The 17,073-nt window shown below is 38.0% G+C and overlaps 2 protein-coding genes, 1 long non-coding RNA gene and 1 pseudogene across 5 annotated transcripts in view; 3 read left to right on the forward strand and 1 right to left on the reverse strand.

Annotated features, from left to right (window-relative positions):
• The window catches only part of Ctnna1 (catenin alpha 1), a 125,791-nt gene that overhangs the window by 81,375 nt on the left and 27,343 nt on the right, over positions 1-17,073 (reverse strand). For all 3 annotated transcript variants that reach the window (XM_048331633.1, XM_048331632.1, XM_048331635.1), the window contains 2 exons: positions 7,897-8,063; positions 6,852-6,971 (listed from right to left, as the gene is read on the reverse strand). In XM_048331633.1, coding sequence (XP_048187590.1) covers positions 6,852-6,971; positions 7,897-8,063 — 287 coding nt within the window. The remainder of the gene's footprint in view (positions 1-6,851; positions 6,972-7,896; positions 8,064-17,073) is intronic.
• Positions 2,131-2,741, forward strand: LOC125340189 (annotated as a pseudogene).
• LOC125340193 lies at positions 7,375-13,217 on the forward strand. The gene is made up of 3 exons (XR_007208696.1): positions 7,375-7,404; positions 10,093-10,094; positions 12,980-13,217. It is a non-coding gene; the product is annotated as an uncharacterized LOC125340193 (long non-coding RNA).
• LOC125340191 (60S ribosomal protein L31-like) lies at positions 13,225-13,646 on the forward strand. The gene has a single exon (XM_048331642.1). It carries the CDS (start codon positions 13,248-13,250, stop codon positions 13,554-13,556), a length of 309 nt encoding a protein of 102 aa, XP_048187599.1. The 5' UTR covers positions 13,225-13,247; the 3' UTR covers positions 13,557-13,646.

The following is a 17,073-nucleotide window of genomic DNA, read 5'->3' on the forward strand; positions in this document are numbered from 1 at the left end:
TCTGAGAAGCCAGCCCAGGCAGGAAAGTCTGTGAGACTCTTAATTTCCAATTAACCACCAGAAAACCGGAAGTGAGACTGTGGCTCAAAGTGGTAGAATGCTAGCCTTGAGCACAAAGAGGCTCAAGGACAGCACACAGGCCCTGAGTTCAAGCCCCAAGACTGACCAAAAAAAAAAAAAAAAAGTATGAGGAATGGGGGTTAAGTCACATAAGTTTCATTACATTTTGTGAAATTTAGGACGTATCACACATATGTATGAATTACAAAAACTCCAATAAAAGGAAGCCAGATATTCTCACAAGTACACAACCTCCCATTTTCTTTTCCAACCCAAAAGACCACCTTAAGATATAGAACCATATTTTCTAATCAGATCACAGGTCACAAAGCCAAAAGATGAGGTTTATATATTCCATGATTTCTACCCATGGTTATAATATTCTGTATAGATGTAGTCTAAGTAAAAAGTCTTTAATTTCCTCAACATAATAGTAAAATATATTTGAAAAGACTTGAAGTTCTTCACATCCTTTCAAGTAGTATCAATTACATAGTGGGATGGGTAGATATGCTAAGAGACAAGAGATACAAACAATATGCCAAGTTGAGAAGGAGACATTTCTGATATCACAGTGTTACTGAAATTACTCAGAAAGAGCAAGAAAGAATATTAAGTCTTTGATAAATGTGGATCATCACCCACAGGAGTATTTTGAATGATAACTTACTACTAGATATATATCTAGTATAAACAACATTTCATGTGATCACAGAATTTCAAATGTTAAAGCCATCAACTGAATGCCAGAGTAGATTTAAATTTCTTTAAAGGAAGTAGTACATGTGTAAACAATAGGAGAACTGACTAACTCAGAAAAGCTAAAGTCAGTTATTCAATTAAAGGCCTGAGGGCTAGGGGTATGGCCTAGTGGCAAGAGTGCTTGCCCTGTATGCATGAAGCCCTGGGTTCAATTCTCCAGCACCACATATATAAAAATGGCCAGAAGTGGCGCTGTGACTCAAGTGGTAGAGTGCTAGCCTTGAGCAAAAAGAAGCCAGGGACAGTGCTCAGGCCCTGAGTTCAAGCTCCAGGACTGGCAAAAAAACAACAACAACAAAAAAAAAACAAAAACAAAAACAAAGGCCTGAAGCTACTGGCTCACCTTTCTAGATGTCTTCCTAATGAATTAGACAACAAGCTAGTTTCTTTCTTCTGAAACATCATTTCACTATGTATCTCAGGATTTACATCTTTGTTCAAATCTTGTATAATATGACTGCTTACAGTCCCTCCTAGAATTCATTTCTCATTTGAAACCTGAATTTTCAAGTAATAGCTCACAGCTCTCAAGATGCCCTATAGCAAAGTACAATAGGCTAAACATTCAGAAACAGAACCCTGTGGATTCAGAGAATGAGTGGTCTTTTCAAGACTCAAGCTATGAGAAGGGATTATGGCTAACACTGCTAAATTCCTGGTGCATCTCTTCTATAGGGCATTTCCTAAATGTGTCATTTAGAAATCCTACAATTGCAACAGGTCTAAGTCTTCTAGGAAGCCTTTTACCTTAAAGTACTTTTACACTTTTCATATATATCCTTTCTTATAAAATGCTTTGTATGATCCACTTTGCCTTTTTTTCTAAATACTTATACCCAAGATCAACACAGCTTATTATAAAGGTTACCAAAGATATTCTTGGTCATTTAAAGTTAATAGGTGCCAGAATGAGCATTCAATACCTACTTTCCTAAGTCACTGCTTGATCTAGTATGACAAACTTCTACTTTTCTAAAGACTACCTGGACTATTTCCTATTTTCAAAATAGCAGCCTACATATGCATTCAGGGAACTGGTTATCATTTCAAGATTCAACTTACAAGGGGCTGTGGCTACTTTGTGCTTACACAGCTAGTGTCAATGTTTTGTATGGCAGCTTCTTTACTATCATAATATCGGTAATAGGTTCCTATCAGCCAATTAGAGAATAAATTCTAATTCGTGATGAAAATGTCATTTATCCTAGCTGCTAAAGTATCCTACTTTCTCTATTTGACCAGGTGTCTTTATTTCAAATGACTATACTTAAAAAGTAGCCCTTGAGGCGGGACGCCTTGGGTCCCAACATGGCGGCCTCCCGGGCCTCCCGGGCTGCTGCTGCGGAGGCCGTCGCCGCCAGCCTGCTGGGGCTCCTGGGGCTCGTGACTGTCACCGCCGCCGCGGGAACGGGGAGACGTTCAAGTGCGAGGACCTCAAAGTGGGACAGTGTATTTGTAAGGATCCCCAAATAAACAATGCTACGCATGAACCAGTTAACTGTACAAACTACACAGCTCATGTCCGGTGTTTCCCGGCACCCAACATAACTTGTAAGGATTTAGGCGGCAACGAAACACGTTTTACTGGAAATGAAGTTGGTCTTCTCAGGCCCATATCATGGGGAAATGTAAATGGCTATCCATACAAAGTGGCAGTTGCACTGTCTCTTTTTCTTGGATGGTTGGGAGCAGATCGATTTTATCTTGGATACCCTGCTTTGGGTTTATTAAAGTTTTGCACTGTAGGATTTTGTGGAATTGGGAGCCTAATTATTTCAATGCAGATTGTTGGACCTTCAGATGGGAACTAGTTACATTATAGATTACTATGGAACCAGACTTACAAGACTGAGTATTACTAAAGAAACGGTTAGGAAAACACAGTTACAGCCATAGGTCCTTAAAAAGAGAAACAGAGTTGAGCCTCCTTGATTTTAACAAAGAACACCCAGTATGTGGATTTCCAGATACTCTCCTTTTTTTCCTTCATAAACCACTTGATGGGTTCTATATGATCTTTTTTTTCCCCCTCATGTGGTCATTTTTTTATTTAGGTAAACATCTTCTCTGGGCACTGGTGGCTCATACCTGTAATCCTTACTCCAGAGGCTGAGATCCAGAGGATTGTAATTCAAGAACAGCTTGGGCAGGAAAATCCTCAAAACTCAATCTCCAGTTAATAAGAAAAAAAAATGCTGGAGGCATGGCTCAAGTGGAAGAGTGCTAACTGAGCAAGCACAAGGCCCTGAGTTCAAACCTTAGTACCACCAAAAGCGAAGTATATTATTCTTGGATTTATTTAGTAATTCTTTGTTTATATTCTGTCTCCGTGAAATGGATAGCTTTTTATTCCAATGTTGTTTAATGTCTCTTGCAAAGGCAAGTTACTACTTGTAATTTTTCTCTTATGAAAAATAAAGGAATAACTTATTCAAAAAAAAAAGTAGCCCTTGAACAACCCAACCTGTTCAGATAGTTTACATATTCAACACCAATGATACTTTTACCAACTTAACCATCTAAGTACAAATTGACCACACAAGTTACAAAGTTTATAGAGTAGCTGGGAAGTAAGAGGGTTTAAGTACTTCAAATATCTCAACAGGCTCTCTTTATCTAGGTGGGTGGATTGCATTTGAACCTTAAAGCACTCTAGAATGTTGGGGGCCAAAAATGACAGTGTAAGGTAGAGGTAATACTCTTTATAAAAATTAGGCCCACTCCTATCTGTGCTGTCATCTTTACTCTTTCCTGTGGTTTGACTATATCCTCGCAAACCTTACATGTTGTAAACAATCCCCAAGGTCACATTTTAATGATACTCAGAGATAGCAACTTTGGAAGGTAATCAGGACTGGAAAAGATTGTGAAGGTAGGACTCCCATAATGGCACTAAGTGGCTTTACAAAAAGACAAGAGATCTGAGCACTGTCTTGCCAAGTGATACCCTCTGCCATGTTACAATGCAGTAACATGCAGCAGCATTAGATGCTGACAGTATACTAAAACCTAGTTCTTAAATGTCCTAACCTCTAGAATCATGAGTAAAATAAATATCTGTTCTTTATAATCTATCCAGCCCGGAGTACTGTTACCAAACCAGAAAATGAACTAAGACACCCTTCTAGTTAAAGTACAGACTGAGAGCTAAGAAGAATGTAACACATTCATAGTCAGCAAATACTTTAGCCCAAGAAAATATCAGGTTAGGACCATAATACCCATTCTAGGATTGATCTGCAGTACAACAAGCAGTTTATTAATTCACTCATTAAATCAATAATTATTAGCTGATTGCTGTAACTTGGCTTTTTGCCTTTATAAGCTCTGAAATCTCAGCTCAGGGCCTTCCTCCGAACCTCCGCTGTGTCGGTGGATAGGACGAGACCCTAGTTGCAGTTCGCCTGAATAAAGCCTTGCTTTTGCATTTCAGAAAAAAAAAAATAAAAATAAAAATAAATTATTGAGTACTACTAAATCTAGACTATGTTCTATGTTTAGATGTTTATAAAACCAAGTTTATGAGACTAACTAAAACAGACAAAAATCCCTGGCCTTGAGCCAGACAATTTAGGTTCAGATCCTAACTCTACCTCTTAATAAATAAATCAATGTGTCAGATTACTTAACTTCTCTTAACCTCTCTTAATTCCTTCAGTTAAAAAAAATTAATTTGTGACCAATTCTATAGTATCCTGCCTTACACTATTTTGTGAAGATTAAATCACATTTATGTTTATAAAGGACTTAAAAGAACACTTGGAATACAGTAAATGTTTGGGTATTCATTATTATTTGCAGTGACATCTTTGTGACCAATACACGATATGCTGGACATTATAAGGTTTTCATTAATGGATAGGTGCTACTAAATTATATAAAAGCAAATCAGCCAGTGCACATATTACACCTAAATACTAGTCTTTATAGGCTACTCCCTTTTATGGACTAAGGTTAAGAAAAATGAGATGCTCAACGATGACATTACTATGTAACATGCCTAAAGAATAAAGAAAAAGTCAAACATGAAAATAGACTAAACATACAACAGTGGAAGACTTCTGCCAGAAAACACACAGGTGGGAAACATGAGTAGCTACTAAAGAAAACAGCTGGCAGCAGCATATGAAGCTGAGTGCAGAAGTACCTAGAATGAAGTTTCCAACAGGATGAAAAGACTAGAAGCTTTAATTCCCAACAAAAGCACTAAATTACAGTAATATATCCAAAGACAAAGAAGTTACAAAAGGCCATTTTGTGAACAATAGGTACATAGGAGCCCACAATCAACCTAGAGAATGCATTTTCTTGTAGGAGGCTAAGGCTAAATATTCAAGAATTAGGCAAACTAAGCCTGGGGATACAGCTCAGTGGTAGATCACTTGCCTAGTGTGTGTAAGGCCCTGGGTTCAATATCATGAAAAAAAGAAAAGTCAGAACTGAGCAAACTATAAATGACCATGACATATTATAAACTCAAGAAAATGGGAGCTTGTATTACTCAAAATCTCAACTGGAAAAAAAAAAAGATTTTAAACTCAAAAGAGATAATTCAAAGAAGGCTTAGGGACTATTAAGAAGGTACAAAAAAAGACTTGAACAGACAAGAAGCAATTGTCACCAGAACCCAGGGAACAAGGTGTGTGGAAAGTGCTGTGCCTTTTAGCTACCCAAGGCAACCAGCAGAGACAGGGCCTGTGTAGAATACCCCAGCTTCACTGCTAACTCCTTGCATGTGAACAGAGACAAAATGACAATCCAGCATGTATGCAAAAACATGTAGGCACTTATGTTTCTTGTGACACTTTATTTCAGAAATGTTTGACACTTATCTGTTGTTATTGACAGGTGTGCTGAAGATGGCAGTGTTAGAAATGTCAGGAATTTAGATCTTTTGATGAAAGAGCAAAGCCTTTACAGTATTTAACAACCAATTCTCCTCTTTTAACCTGACATAGGCATGTATGTGTTTGTGTGTGTACGTATGCGTGTGTTCAAAGAGTAACATAAGTTACTGATGGAATTTAATTCAGACCTTTAAAAAGACAAAAAAATAAAACCTTCACTGTTCAGTTTTGAATTTGTGCTTCTGTGCACTGTATTACCACAAAGTATCCAAACTGACATAAGTATTGGCTAACAATATTAACAAGTCAGCTTTTGGGGAACTGTTTCAAATTAAGAATTAAAAGCATATGTTTATTAGGAATTCAGAAGTTACATGAAACTGAATGGCAATGTATGTGTTTCTACAAAATACACACTTAAAACTCACAGCATCCAAAAAGAAGGGCTTCAAAGTAATCTAATAGCAAAAACATCAAAGAGCTTAGAAAAATAACACTGCTCCACATGTCACAACAACAACAAAAAAAAAATCACTGGGATGATTAGTAATAACCACATAAAAAGTGACAAAACATGGGATTGGGGAAGAGATACCTTTTGTTACAGAGATAATTCAAACATCTTCTAACTTGTTTCAGTTTTTAAAAGATCTGAATTAAATTCTACCAGTAACCCAGATTAATCCTTGAAAATACACACACACACACACACACACACACCTGTATTACCACTCTAGACATTATCTTCATTGAAAATTATCAAACTACTTAAGCTTTGCACAAGAATTAAAATAAGTGCATAAATAAATATAATTTAGTGGCTTTGTTAACAGCACAATGTTCGAAACATACTTCTTTTTTTTTTTTTTTTTGGCCAGTCCTGGGCCTTGGACTCAGGGCCTGAGCACTGTCCCTGGCTTCTTCCCACTCAAGGCTAGCACTCTGCCACTTGAGCCACAGCGCCACTTCTGGCCATTTTCTGTATATGTGGTGCTGGGGAATCGAACCTAGGGCCTCGTGTATCCGAGGCAGGCACTCTTGCCACTAGGCTATATCCCCAGCCCCGAAACATACTTCTTAGTTTAATGTTTTAACTCAACTATACTCACAGAGGACATGTAAACAAAATTATTTTTCCCATACAATTATTAAGTATAAAATGTCCTAAAATAAAAACTATACCTGTTGTCTTTTAGCTGCCATAATGTTCAATTTATCCACTTCAGGTTTCAAGGCTTTATATTGTATTCCTAAGTCTTGTTCATTTCCAGCATTCCTCAATTTCAAGATACCATCTTCCACCTATAAAACAAAATACCCAAAACAAAAATTTTGAACCATGCAAATCTATAAGGAAGATGGGGTATCCTAGGATGTTTTTATTCCTTTTACAGCTGTAATAAAACAATCCAAATTCAAGTCTTTTGAGTTGCCAAGCCTTCCTACTGCACAGGTGCATTATAGGAAGTGAGTAACCACACATTAGCCTCTATCTATTTCCTAACCACAAATATTAGCCTCTATTTTCTTTTTCTTTTGTTTTTGCCAGTCCTGGGCCTTGGACTCAGGACTGAGCACTGTCCCTGGCTTCTTTTTACTCAAGGCTAGCACTCTGCCACTTGAGCCACAGCGCCACTTCTGGCCGATTTCTGTATATGTGGTGCTGGGGAATTGAACCCAGGGCTTCATGCATACGAAGCAAGCACTCTTGCCACTAGGCCATATCCCCAGCCCCGTCTCTATCTATTTTCTCAATCTGAGAACTCTATCACTACAACAAATGTCCAATCAGGACTCTGTAAGAGTCAAAACTATCTGTTACAAGTTTTTCATTAGAACCAAGACAAGACTAGCTTATAAGTAGAAATTAAACAAAAACATCCCTGGCTCATTTCAATAAACCTAAAATGAAACCAAATGCTAACTAATGTTAAATGAAGTACGTTTAGCAACAGCCTAACTGATATAAAGAACAAATTACAAGGATGGGCGCTATTTGCTCACACCTGTAATCCTTACTACTCAGAAGACTGAGGATCATAGTTCAGATCAGCCCAGGCAGGAAACTGCATGAGACTTACATAAACAATTAACCAGCAAAAAGCTGGAAGGGGGGTCTGGCTCAAGTGGTATACCAGGTGAGTGAGAAAGCCAAGTGAGAATTTTAGGTCCTGAGTTCAAGCTATAGTACTGGAACAAAAAAAATTATAGATGCAAGTTCACTTACAACTTTCAGCTGAACAAGTAATTTGTAGACATCTGCCATGTCAGCCAGAATGAGTAGCCGGGTAACAGCAGAAAGCAAGGCTCGAGCTGCCCGAACCATGTTGCCTCGCTTAACAGAAGAACACGGATCATCTGCAAACTCTCCTGCAGCACTCTTCATCAAATCTCCTGTTTCAAAAGATTTTAAAAAACAAAAAAGCAAAACTCATTTTAAAAGAGAAAAATACTTCCAATTCCGTATAGGTTTACTATAAGGGTCTTCCTGTTTGCTTTTCATTTGCTTTGTTTTACAATTGTCACTTAAGCAAGCATCTTCATATAATGCTGGTAGAAACATAATATCCAGAAAGCAACTTAGTACTATAAAGTTAATTTAAAGATGTTAAAGATGTTTAAAGACTTTAAAGAGACTTAAGGATGTTTCTTCTGTTTGACCTAATGATAATAGTACTCCTGAGACTCTTATCTCCAATTAACCATCAGAAAACCAGAAGTGGAAAGTGCTAGAGCACTAGCCTTGAGCAAAAGAGAGCTCACAGCATCCAAGACCTAAGTGCAAGACACACACACACACACACACACACACACACACACACCTGAATAAAACATACCATTCTCTCTACATTCACTCTTTCCATTCATAGTTGAGGCTATTTGGCAAAAATCTTATGCCACTAGATAAAATATAGCATAGTTACAGAAAAACAATGACTCAAAGTATCTCTGATAGGTTGTTTAACAGAACTTTCTGGGATGCTACTGCTTTTTTAATTCATAAAACTGTATCTTTTGTGAAAATCAAGCCAAAGAATAAGTATTTAACATCAACTTATTTAAAGCTTAATAAGTAGAGCCTAGAAAACGTCTTTCTTACCCTCTGAGGGCGAGGAAAGGAGCTGTGATATTTCCTTTTCCAGTTGACAGAATGATTTTTTAAAAAAAGAGGACCACACATACTCATGTTCTCATTTTCCTTACTAATTCAAGTGCACCCTGCTGCTATTCACAAACACTCCAAAGAGAGACACTTACTTCCTGATTACACATTCAAATAAATGCATATAACACGCAATTCAACTTGGAATCACTTTAAGAAATTAACTAGTGGAGACCAAGTTATTGCAACAACATGACTGAAGTCATGCCAGTGCCAAAATTTTAATGCTTAAAGGAGAGCTTCCTCTGTTAAATTGTACAAATATACCAAGGCAGTTAACTTTAAAACTATTTTTATTCTAGTGTTGTTTTTGTCAGTTAAACAAGATAAGACTTAAAAAAAAACTAGCAATTTCAAAATGGCAGGCAATATTGGAATTTAATAACCACACTGTTCTTCCCTCACTTCCAAGTTAGCTACGCTGGCACTTGAATCTCAGCAAAGCAGCATATGCTTCCACAAGGGTAATGATTCAGGAGACATCCTTGATACAACCCAAATCAAAGAAAATATAGCTTCTATCCAATAGACTCACAGTGTAAGTCACACAGGACAACTTTTAAGTTATAAAGCTCACAGATGACAACCAGTTAATGATTTCTCCAATTTATATTTTGCTTTTCCTGTTCAAGTTAGATGAAGAACAAATATATTAAATGCTGAAATTGGAGGCACAAGGGGCAATAGTGAAGATTTTCTTTAATTAATTATAGTCTTCAGAAATATATGAAGGATAGGAAATGTGTGAAAACACTTCTAACAAGAGACCAAAAAAAGACATACAAGCAAAATAAATAAAAATTGGAAGAAAATTCTACTCAGACAGCAAAAGGAAAAGGTAAAGCAACAAATGAGAACTAAGAACTCAAAGCAAGAATGAGAAACATCACCAAAATAATGAGATTTAATGAGGAAAGTTATTATACTAATCTGAAAACCTAATTGACTTAACTTTAATCTCAGAATATTAAATGTTTCCTTGATATTGCTTTTCCAAGAACATCATTAACACATTCTGAAACCCATACTCTGCATTCCGTCATTTATCTCCTGTGAAAAATTAAAGAGCCTAGACAAGATCAAGCTCCTGATCTCAACCTGACTAGTACCACATTAACCAACCTATATAGGGAAAAATCAATCTTTCTCCATACACCCACACAAAGCTCCTCAAAGCTGTGTTTTAAGTCTTCACAACATGAACTCAGAAAACCCAGACTTCACTCTGTCTCCCGTCTACTTCTCAAATCCTACTCAAAGCAGTCACTTGACAGTTACTTTGTCCAGATCGCATTTACCTTTTAACATCTATCATCCAGGCTGCCTGTATTAGATGTGGGGACATCAGTCTGAAACTGTAGACATCAGTACTGGACAGGAGACCAATTTTCACCTTTAGTCAGTATCCAGAGAAACTCTAGTCAGTTTCCAGAAGGAAAAAAAAAATGTATCTCAAGAATCTGACAACTTATGCTCAATATTCCTTTTGTCAAGGATGAAATATATTATTTCCCTTTAAATTGCCTTACCAAGATTCACAATGAAAAAAATACATTCCAGAACATGCAGAGTGTGTGTGTCTGTCTGTCTTTCTCTCTATCTCTCTCACACACACACACCACTTATTTTTTTCAAGCTGCACCAATGAAGTTAATATCCTAAGCGCTCTATTTCTGATCCTCTCTTTATACCATTGTCCTAAGAGAACATTAGGGATTTTTTTATTTTATTTTATTTGGCCAGTCCTGGGGCTTGGACTCAGCGCCTAAGCACTGTCCCTGGCTTCTTTTTGCTCAAGGCTAGCACTCTGCCACTTGAGCCACAGCGCCACTTCTGGCCGTTTTCTGTATATGTGGTGCTGAGGAATCGAACCTAGGGCTTCATGCATGCTAGGCAAGCACTCTACCACTAAGCCACATTCCCAGCCCAACATCAGGATTTTTGTGTGTGCATGATTTGTACTTTAAAAAGCTGAGAAGACAGTTGTACCATTAGAGAATATTCACAAATCAACAATAGGTACCTAAATTTTACCTAGATACTAACAAATCTACAATTTTAGTAGCCAACAAATAATGTTCTCATTCTAAAATTAATGATTTTTATATGAGGGTTAATATAAAGATGAAGATTTAGCATTAAATATTGAAGCCAGACACCAGTGGCTCACACCTGTAATACTAGCTACTCAGGAGGCTGAGACCTGAGGATCATGGTTCAAAGCCAGCCAAGGCAAGAAAGTCTATGAGATTCTTATTTCCAATAACCCACCAAAAACAGGTCTCAAACAAACTGCTCAGAAAAAGCACTGCAGCTCAAGAAGTAAAGCAGTAGCTTTAAAGAAAAGAAGCTCAGGGTCAGAGCGCAAGCCATGAGTTCAGGCCCCAGGACCCACCAAAAAACAAAAACAACAACAACAACAAAAAAAAACCTATTAATAAATTGGAGCCTTACAACTACTCAAGAATAATGCATATGCATTATTAGCTACATTCACCTAAAATGGAATACTGGTCCCAAATGCCAAAAAAGCTTCAAAAGGACTATGGTTCAAAGCCAGCCCAGGCAGGAAAGTTCCTAAGATTCTTATCTTCAATTAACCACAAAAAAGCTGGAAGTGGAGCAGAGGCTCAAGTAGCAGAGCTCTAGCCTTGAACACAAAAAAGCTCAGGGACAGTGCCCAGGCCCTGAGTTCAAGCCCCAGGACTGGTACAAAAACAAAAAAAAAAAGTACACATAAAAATTGACTAAATGTGGGCTGGGGATATGGCCTAGTGGCAAGAGTGCTTGCCTTGAATACATGAAGCCCTGGGTTCAATTCCTCAGCACCGCATATACAGAAAATGGCCAGAAGTGGCGCTGTGGCTCAAGTGGCAGAGTGCTAGCCTTGAGCAAAAAGAAGCCAGGGACAGTGCTCAGGCCCTGAGTCCAAGGCCCAAGATTGGCAGAAAAAAAAAAAAAAGACTAAATACAAAATTATGACATGTACAATCATTCTGAATTTCCAACTCCAAAGTTAATTCTATTTCTGATACATTACTAGATTAATAACGAAAATCTGAAAGCAGCATCTCTAGTGCAATGAGCCATATCTCGATTTTGTTTAAAACCTGGTAGATTTTCAATTAGTAAGACAAATAGAGTACTGCTGCAGAATACATACAGGGGAATATGTATGGGGGAATGTACAGGAGTATAAATACATTTTATACTGTCAAGTGCTGTAAAAACAAAAAAGAACAAAGTAACCTTTTATTCTACTAAATAACTATATTTTTCTGTTGATTGTTAAAAGGTAAAAAGAAAAATAACAGGGCTTCAATAAATCATTAGGGAAAACATTCATAGATGCCTAGCACTACCTTAGTAATATGAACAGGCACTATCTTTCAGGTATGTTAGTAAACATACCAAAAAGTTCAATATCCATTACCAGTGTAATTCTTCCCCTGTGATGTTCGGGGTTGAATTCAAGGTCTTATGCATGCCAGGCAAGTACTCTACCATTGAGTTACATCCCCAACCCCAGTACTGCAATATTTTTTTGTACAAGAAGCCTTTTATACCTATAAAGAAAAAATTGTTTTTAATCAGACTATCCTAATATTTGTCCAAAAATAATGTGTGCAATCCTTAATTTCCTGTATCTAAAATGAATGTGACTCCAGACTAGTTTATCAGATAACTATGGACACAGAAACCTACTAAGGACTAAGCATAACCAAGCAAAGATGGGTACGGATACTCAAAAAAAAAAATTCTTCTTTTTTTTTTCAGATAATCAGGGTAGATATCTTGCTGTGTGTGTGTGTGTGTGTGTGTGTATACACACACATACAGACATACATAGACATATAATACATATAGGTGTGTACGTGTGTATTTGTGTGTGTATCAAACATGAAGAAAGAGGTTAATAAAACTACCTGAGGCAAGTGGTTAAGAAAACTTTATATCCTGAGTACCTGAACTGAACTATACCTGAACTCAGGAAGTACTCCTGGAATCCGAGTTACAAATGTCCAACTTCTTATTTGCTCAAACAAGTTTAAGTTCAATATGTGTAATTTGTGATTGGTAAGGTTATATTTTTATCTTCAATCAACAAATTGAAGGTAAAATTCTACCAGAGAGTACAGTAACTTAGGGACACATTTTTAAAGTCCTAAAATTGTGACCCTGAGAAAACTTTCAGAATGGTTATCTGAGTATATACATACATAAATTTTCACCAAGTTGTACACTAATAACAGGTCTCATCTAACTCATAAAAGAAAAGAGGATCTCAGCCTCTCTATTCCTATACTCAGAGTATAAAGATAGAACCCAGAAGAAGGGAAAGAATATTGTATGTACAATGTTCACTACATTATTTATATTAAAACACACACGCTTTCCAACTTGGGCCCGGCAGAATGGCTCCCACAAAGAAGGGTGGTGAGAAGAAGAAGGGCCGTTCTGCCATCAACGAGGTGGTGACCCGAGAATACACCATCAGCATTCACAAGCGCGTCCATGGAGTAGGCTTTAAGAAGCGGGACCCTCGTGCACTCAATGAGATCCGGAAGTTCGCCATGAAGGAGATGGGGACTCCAGATGTGCACATCGATACCAGGCTCAACAAAGCGGTCTGGGCCAAAGGAATAAGGAATGTCCCCTATGGGATCCGTGCCCGCTTGTCCAGGAAATGCAATGAGGATGAAGACTCACCAAACAAGCTCTAGACTCTGGTGACCTATGTCCCGGTCACCACATTCAAAAATCTACAGACAGTCAACGTGGACGAGAACTAGCCAGTGAGTGTCAAATAAAGCTACACAATTGCTAAAAAATAAAAATACACACACACACACACACACACACACACACACACACACACAGAGAGAGAGAGCTATAGTAATGATGCAATAAAAAATATGCAGCTGGGAACTAGGATGTGGCTCAGTAAAATAGTCACTGCCTACCATGTATGAGGTTCCTAGATTTGGTCTCCACAATACAATAAATACAAAACAAGAAAATTAGAAAATGTAGAGGCTGGGGATATGGCCTAGTGGCAAGAGTGCTTGCCTTGTATACATAAGGCCCTGGGTTCAATTCCCCAGCTAGCCTTGGGCAAAAGGAAGCCAGGGACAGTGCTCAGGCCCTGAGTCCAAACCCTAAGACTGGCCAAAAAAAAAAAAAAATTAGAAAATGTAGCTTTTAAAGACTATAAATCCCAAAGTAATTACAATTAGTATTAAATTTTTAAGAGAAATTAACAAAGTAGCAGAGCTAGCATATATAAATTACAAAATTGGCTACAACTAGTGTTGAATTTTTAAGAGAAGTTAACGAAGTAGCAGAACTAGCTCAGTGTACATAGCTCACACCTATAATCCTTGCTTCCCAGGAGGCTGAAATCTTAGGATCAAGGATTGAAGTCAGGTTGGGGAAGGAAAGTCTGTGAGACATGTACCTCCAGTTAAAAGCACCAAAAGAGCCACAAGTGGAGCTATGACTCATGAAATAGAGCACTAACCTTGAGCAAAAAAGCTTAGCACAGCACCCAAGGCCTGAGGTCAAGCCCTAGGATTGGTACCAAAACCAAACAAACAAAAAAACCCTAGAATTAAAATCAGGTTAAACATTTATGTATGTAGCCGAGAACTTGAAAGGAAAGACAGCAACCTAAAAAATCTGAAATTTTTGTTGCTGTTGTTTGCAATACTGAGGTGAATTCAGGGCCTCATAATTCCTTATCAGGTGGCTCTACTGCTAGGCCATTCCTCTAGCCCCTTGAAATGCTATTCGTAATTGCTCAAATCTAACAAAATATAAAGAACTTAAACACTGATAAAAGAAATCAAAGTTATGCCTACATAGAGGCTAACTAGCGTGGGGGAGGAGCGGGGAGAGAGACAGCTCGGGGACAGAGCCCAGGCCCTGAGTTCAAGCCCCAGGATCAGAACCAAAAATAAAGAATTATTTTGCAAAGGCAAGCTAGTAACTTGCACAAGTTCTCCGTTTGCATTATTCTGTTTTATCAGTCCCTTCCATAACAGATCCATCTTTTTTATTGGGGGGTAGGGGGGTTGGGAGGAGAGTAGTACTAAGGGACCCTACCACTATGAGTATCCTCAGATTCTAGGTCCTTCCTCTAAACTACCTCTCAACTTCATTACTCCTTCTTTCTTGCACACAGCTAAGAAACTAATCTCCCCCCAAAACACCACTTTTCCTCATATTTTGTATTGCCCAGATGGCAGAACTTCTTAAAACAGAAAGAAAATTAAAGGGACATATTTCGGTTTAATTTAAGAAGAAAAGGGCTTTAAAAATAAACACAAACCACTACTGGAGTTACTTCCTGAGGCAGCAAGTCCTGTGTCACTTAGTATATTGAAGCATATGGGAAGCTGTGAGACTTACCTCAACAATAAATTCTCCGATTCTATATCATTTCCCTAATTGTCCTCCCTTCTTGGTCTGGCATTCCAACCCACATTTTAAACTCTACCCCCAAGGCAGAATCATGGGTGCAAGCCTATAATTCCAGCTGCCTGGGAGGCTAAGGAAGGAGGACGGCAAATTCCAAGCAAGCCTGTGCTACACAGTAAGACCCTGTGTCTAAACATCAAAAACAAAAATAATGCTATAAGTAAAAACTAACCCTTGCCCCTTTTTGGTGCTAGAATCAAACCTTGCACATGCCAAGTTCCCACTCTACCACTGAGCTACAATCCTAGCCCAACTCTGAAATTTTCTCATCAGCTAATATTCTACTAGCACCCACCCCTCGCCAGGGTCCTCACTGGTCCCCAGACAAATCTGCATGTGTATTTTTCTTACCTAGATAACTTCTCCCTTCCAACCCTTCACTATTCAAAATCTACCACAAGCTTTAATACCATGATTTCTGATCCAATACTTACTCATTCCCCAGCCACTCATGCTATTCCTTTATTTTCATGTCTATTGGTCCCGATTATAAGGCCTAAGACAAAAAAAACAGCCTCCTGGCTGCTGGAAGGGTTTCCATTAGTTAAGACTACTCACACTTTTTCTGTATCTGATATGGCAGGCAGGCACTTTCACACCCAGCATTTCTGTTGAAATGGGGGTCTCAAGACACTTTTTTTGCCCCGCTTAGAACAATGATCTTCCCAATCTCTGCCTTCCCAATAGTCTCAAAGACAGCTGAGCCCCTGGTGCTCAGCAAGACTCTTTTTTGGGGGGTCAGTCCTGGAGCTTGAACTCAGGCCTGGGCACCTATCCTTGAGCTTCTTTTTTGCTTAAGGCTAGCACTCTATCGCTTGAGCCACAGCACCACTTCCAGCTTTTTCTGCTTCTGTGGTGCTGAGGAATCGAACCCAGGGCTTCGTGCATGCTAGGCAAGCACTGTACCACTAAGCCACGTAGACTCCACTTTTTATTTTAAAGATGTTGTAGACATTTCAAATGGTGAATAAACAGCTGCAACAACAGGGCCAACCTATCTCAATTTATTATGAAAGAATCTGTGCCTAACCATTTCCATAATGCACATTTTATTCTATCTATGAACAGGACGATTTTATTACCGTTTGTTAAGATTCTCGGACGAGGCAATGTCCTGACTGAGGTTCAATCCACTGTACCACAAAAAAGAAAAAGATGCTTGAAAGAAAAAAAAAAAAGCCAAAAAGAAAAACAAAAGGCTCTTCAGCTTTTCTTATCTGACACTATGGTAAGTTCTATTTTTTGCTTTGTTTCTTTCTTGGAGGCAACTTATAGTGATGATCATAAGTAACTGCAAAGTTAGACTGGGGCAAATCTTTATGACTCAAAATCACATAAAGAAAAATAAGAAAACAACAGACATGCATCCTAAATTGTTGAACCTTTTCAGAAGAGGTATATGCTGAACCATGACTGCTATAGATTTATGTAAGAGAAACTTTATAAAAAGAAATATAAAGTGAAATATGAAGTTAACTTCAATAATGTATTTTGAAAACAAATATCTTGGCCAACCGACGCAATCGACTTGGCCAAACTCATCATAGGCTGCAAGAAGGGCTAGAGAACAGAGCTTTCCCATACAGAGACCGTAGTCTGCTTAACTGGAGTCTTTAAAACTAGACCATTCAAATGTTTATTCAAAACCATGTTTAAGTTTATTCTAATGTCCTCTAGAAATTCACCCAGAACCTATGAATGTCAACTGGTAAATATGTTTGCAGATTTATCAAATAAGATGAGTTCATACTAGATTAAAGT

The sequence above is a fragment of the Perognathus longimembris genome, chromosome 22 (genome assembly GCF_023159225.1).
Source record: "Perognathus longimembris pacificus isolate PPM17 chromosome 22, ASM2315922v1, whole genome shotgun sequence".
Taxonomy (NCBI): Eukaryota; Metazoa; Chordata; class Mammalia; order Rodentia; family Heteromyidae; genus Perognathus; species Perognathus longimembris.

Coding starts and splice junctions, on each gene's coding strand:
- LOC125340191 (XM_048331642.1), top strand. CDS start 13,248: ATGGCTCCCACAAAGAAGGGTGGTGAGAAGAAGAAGGGCCGTTCTGCC.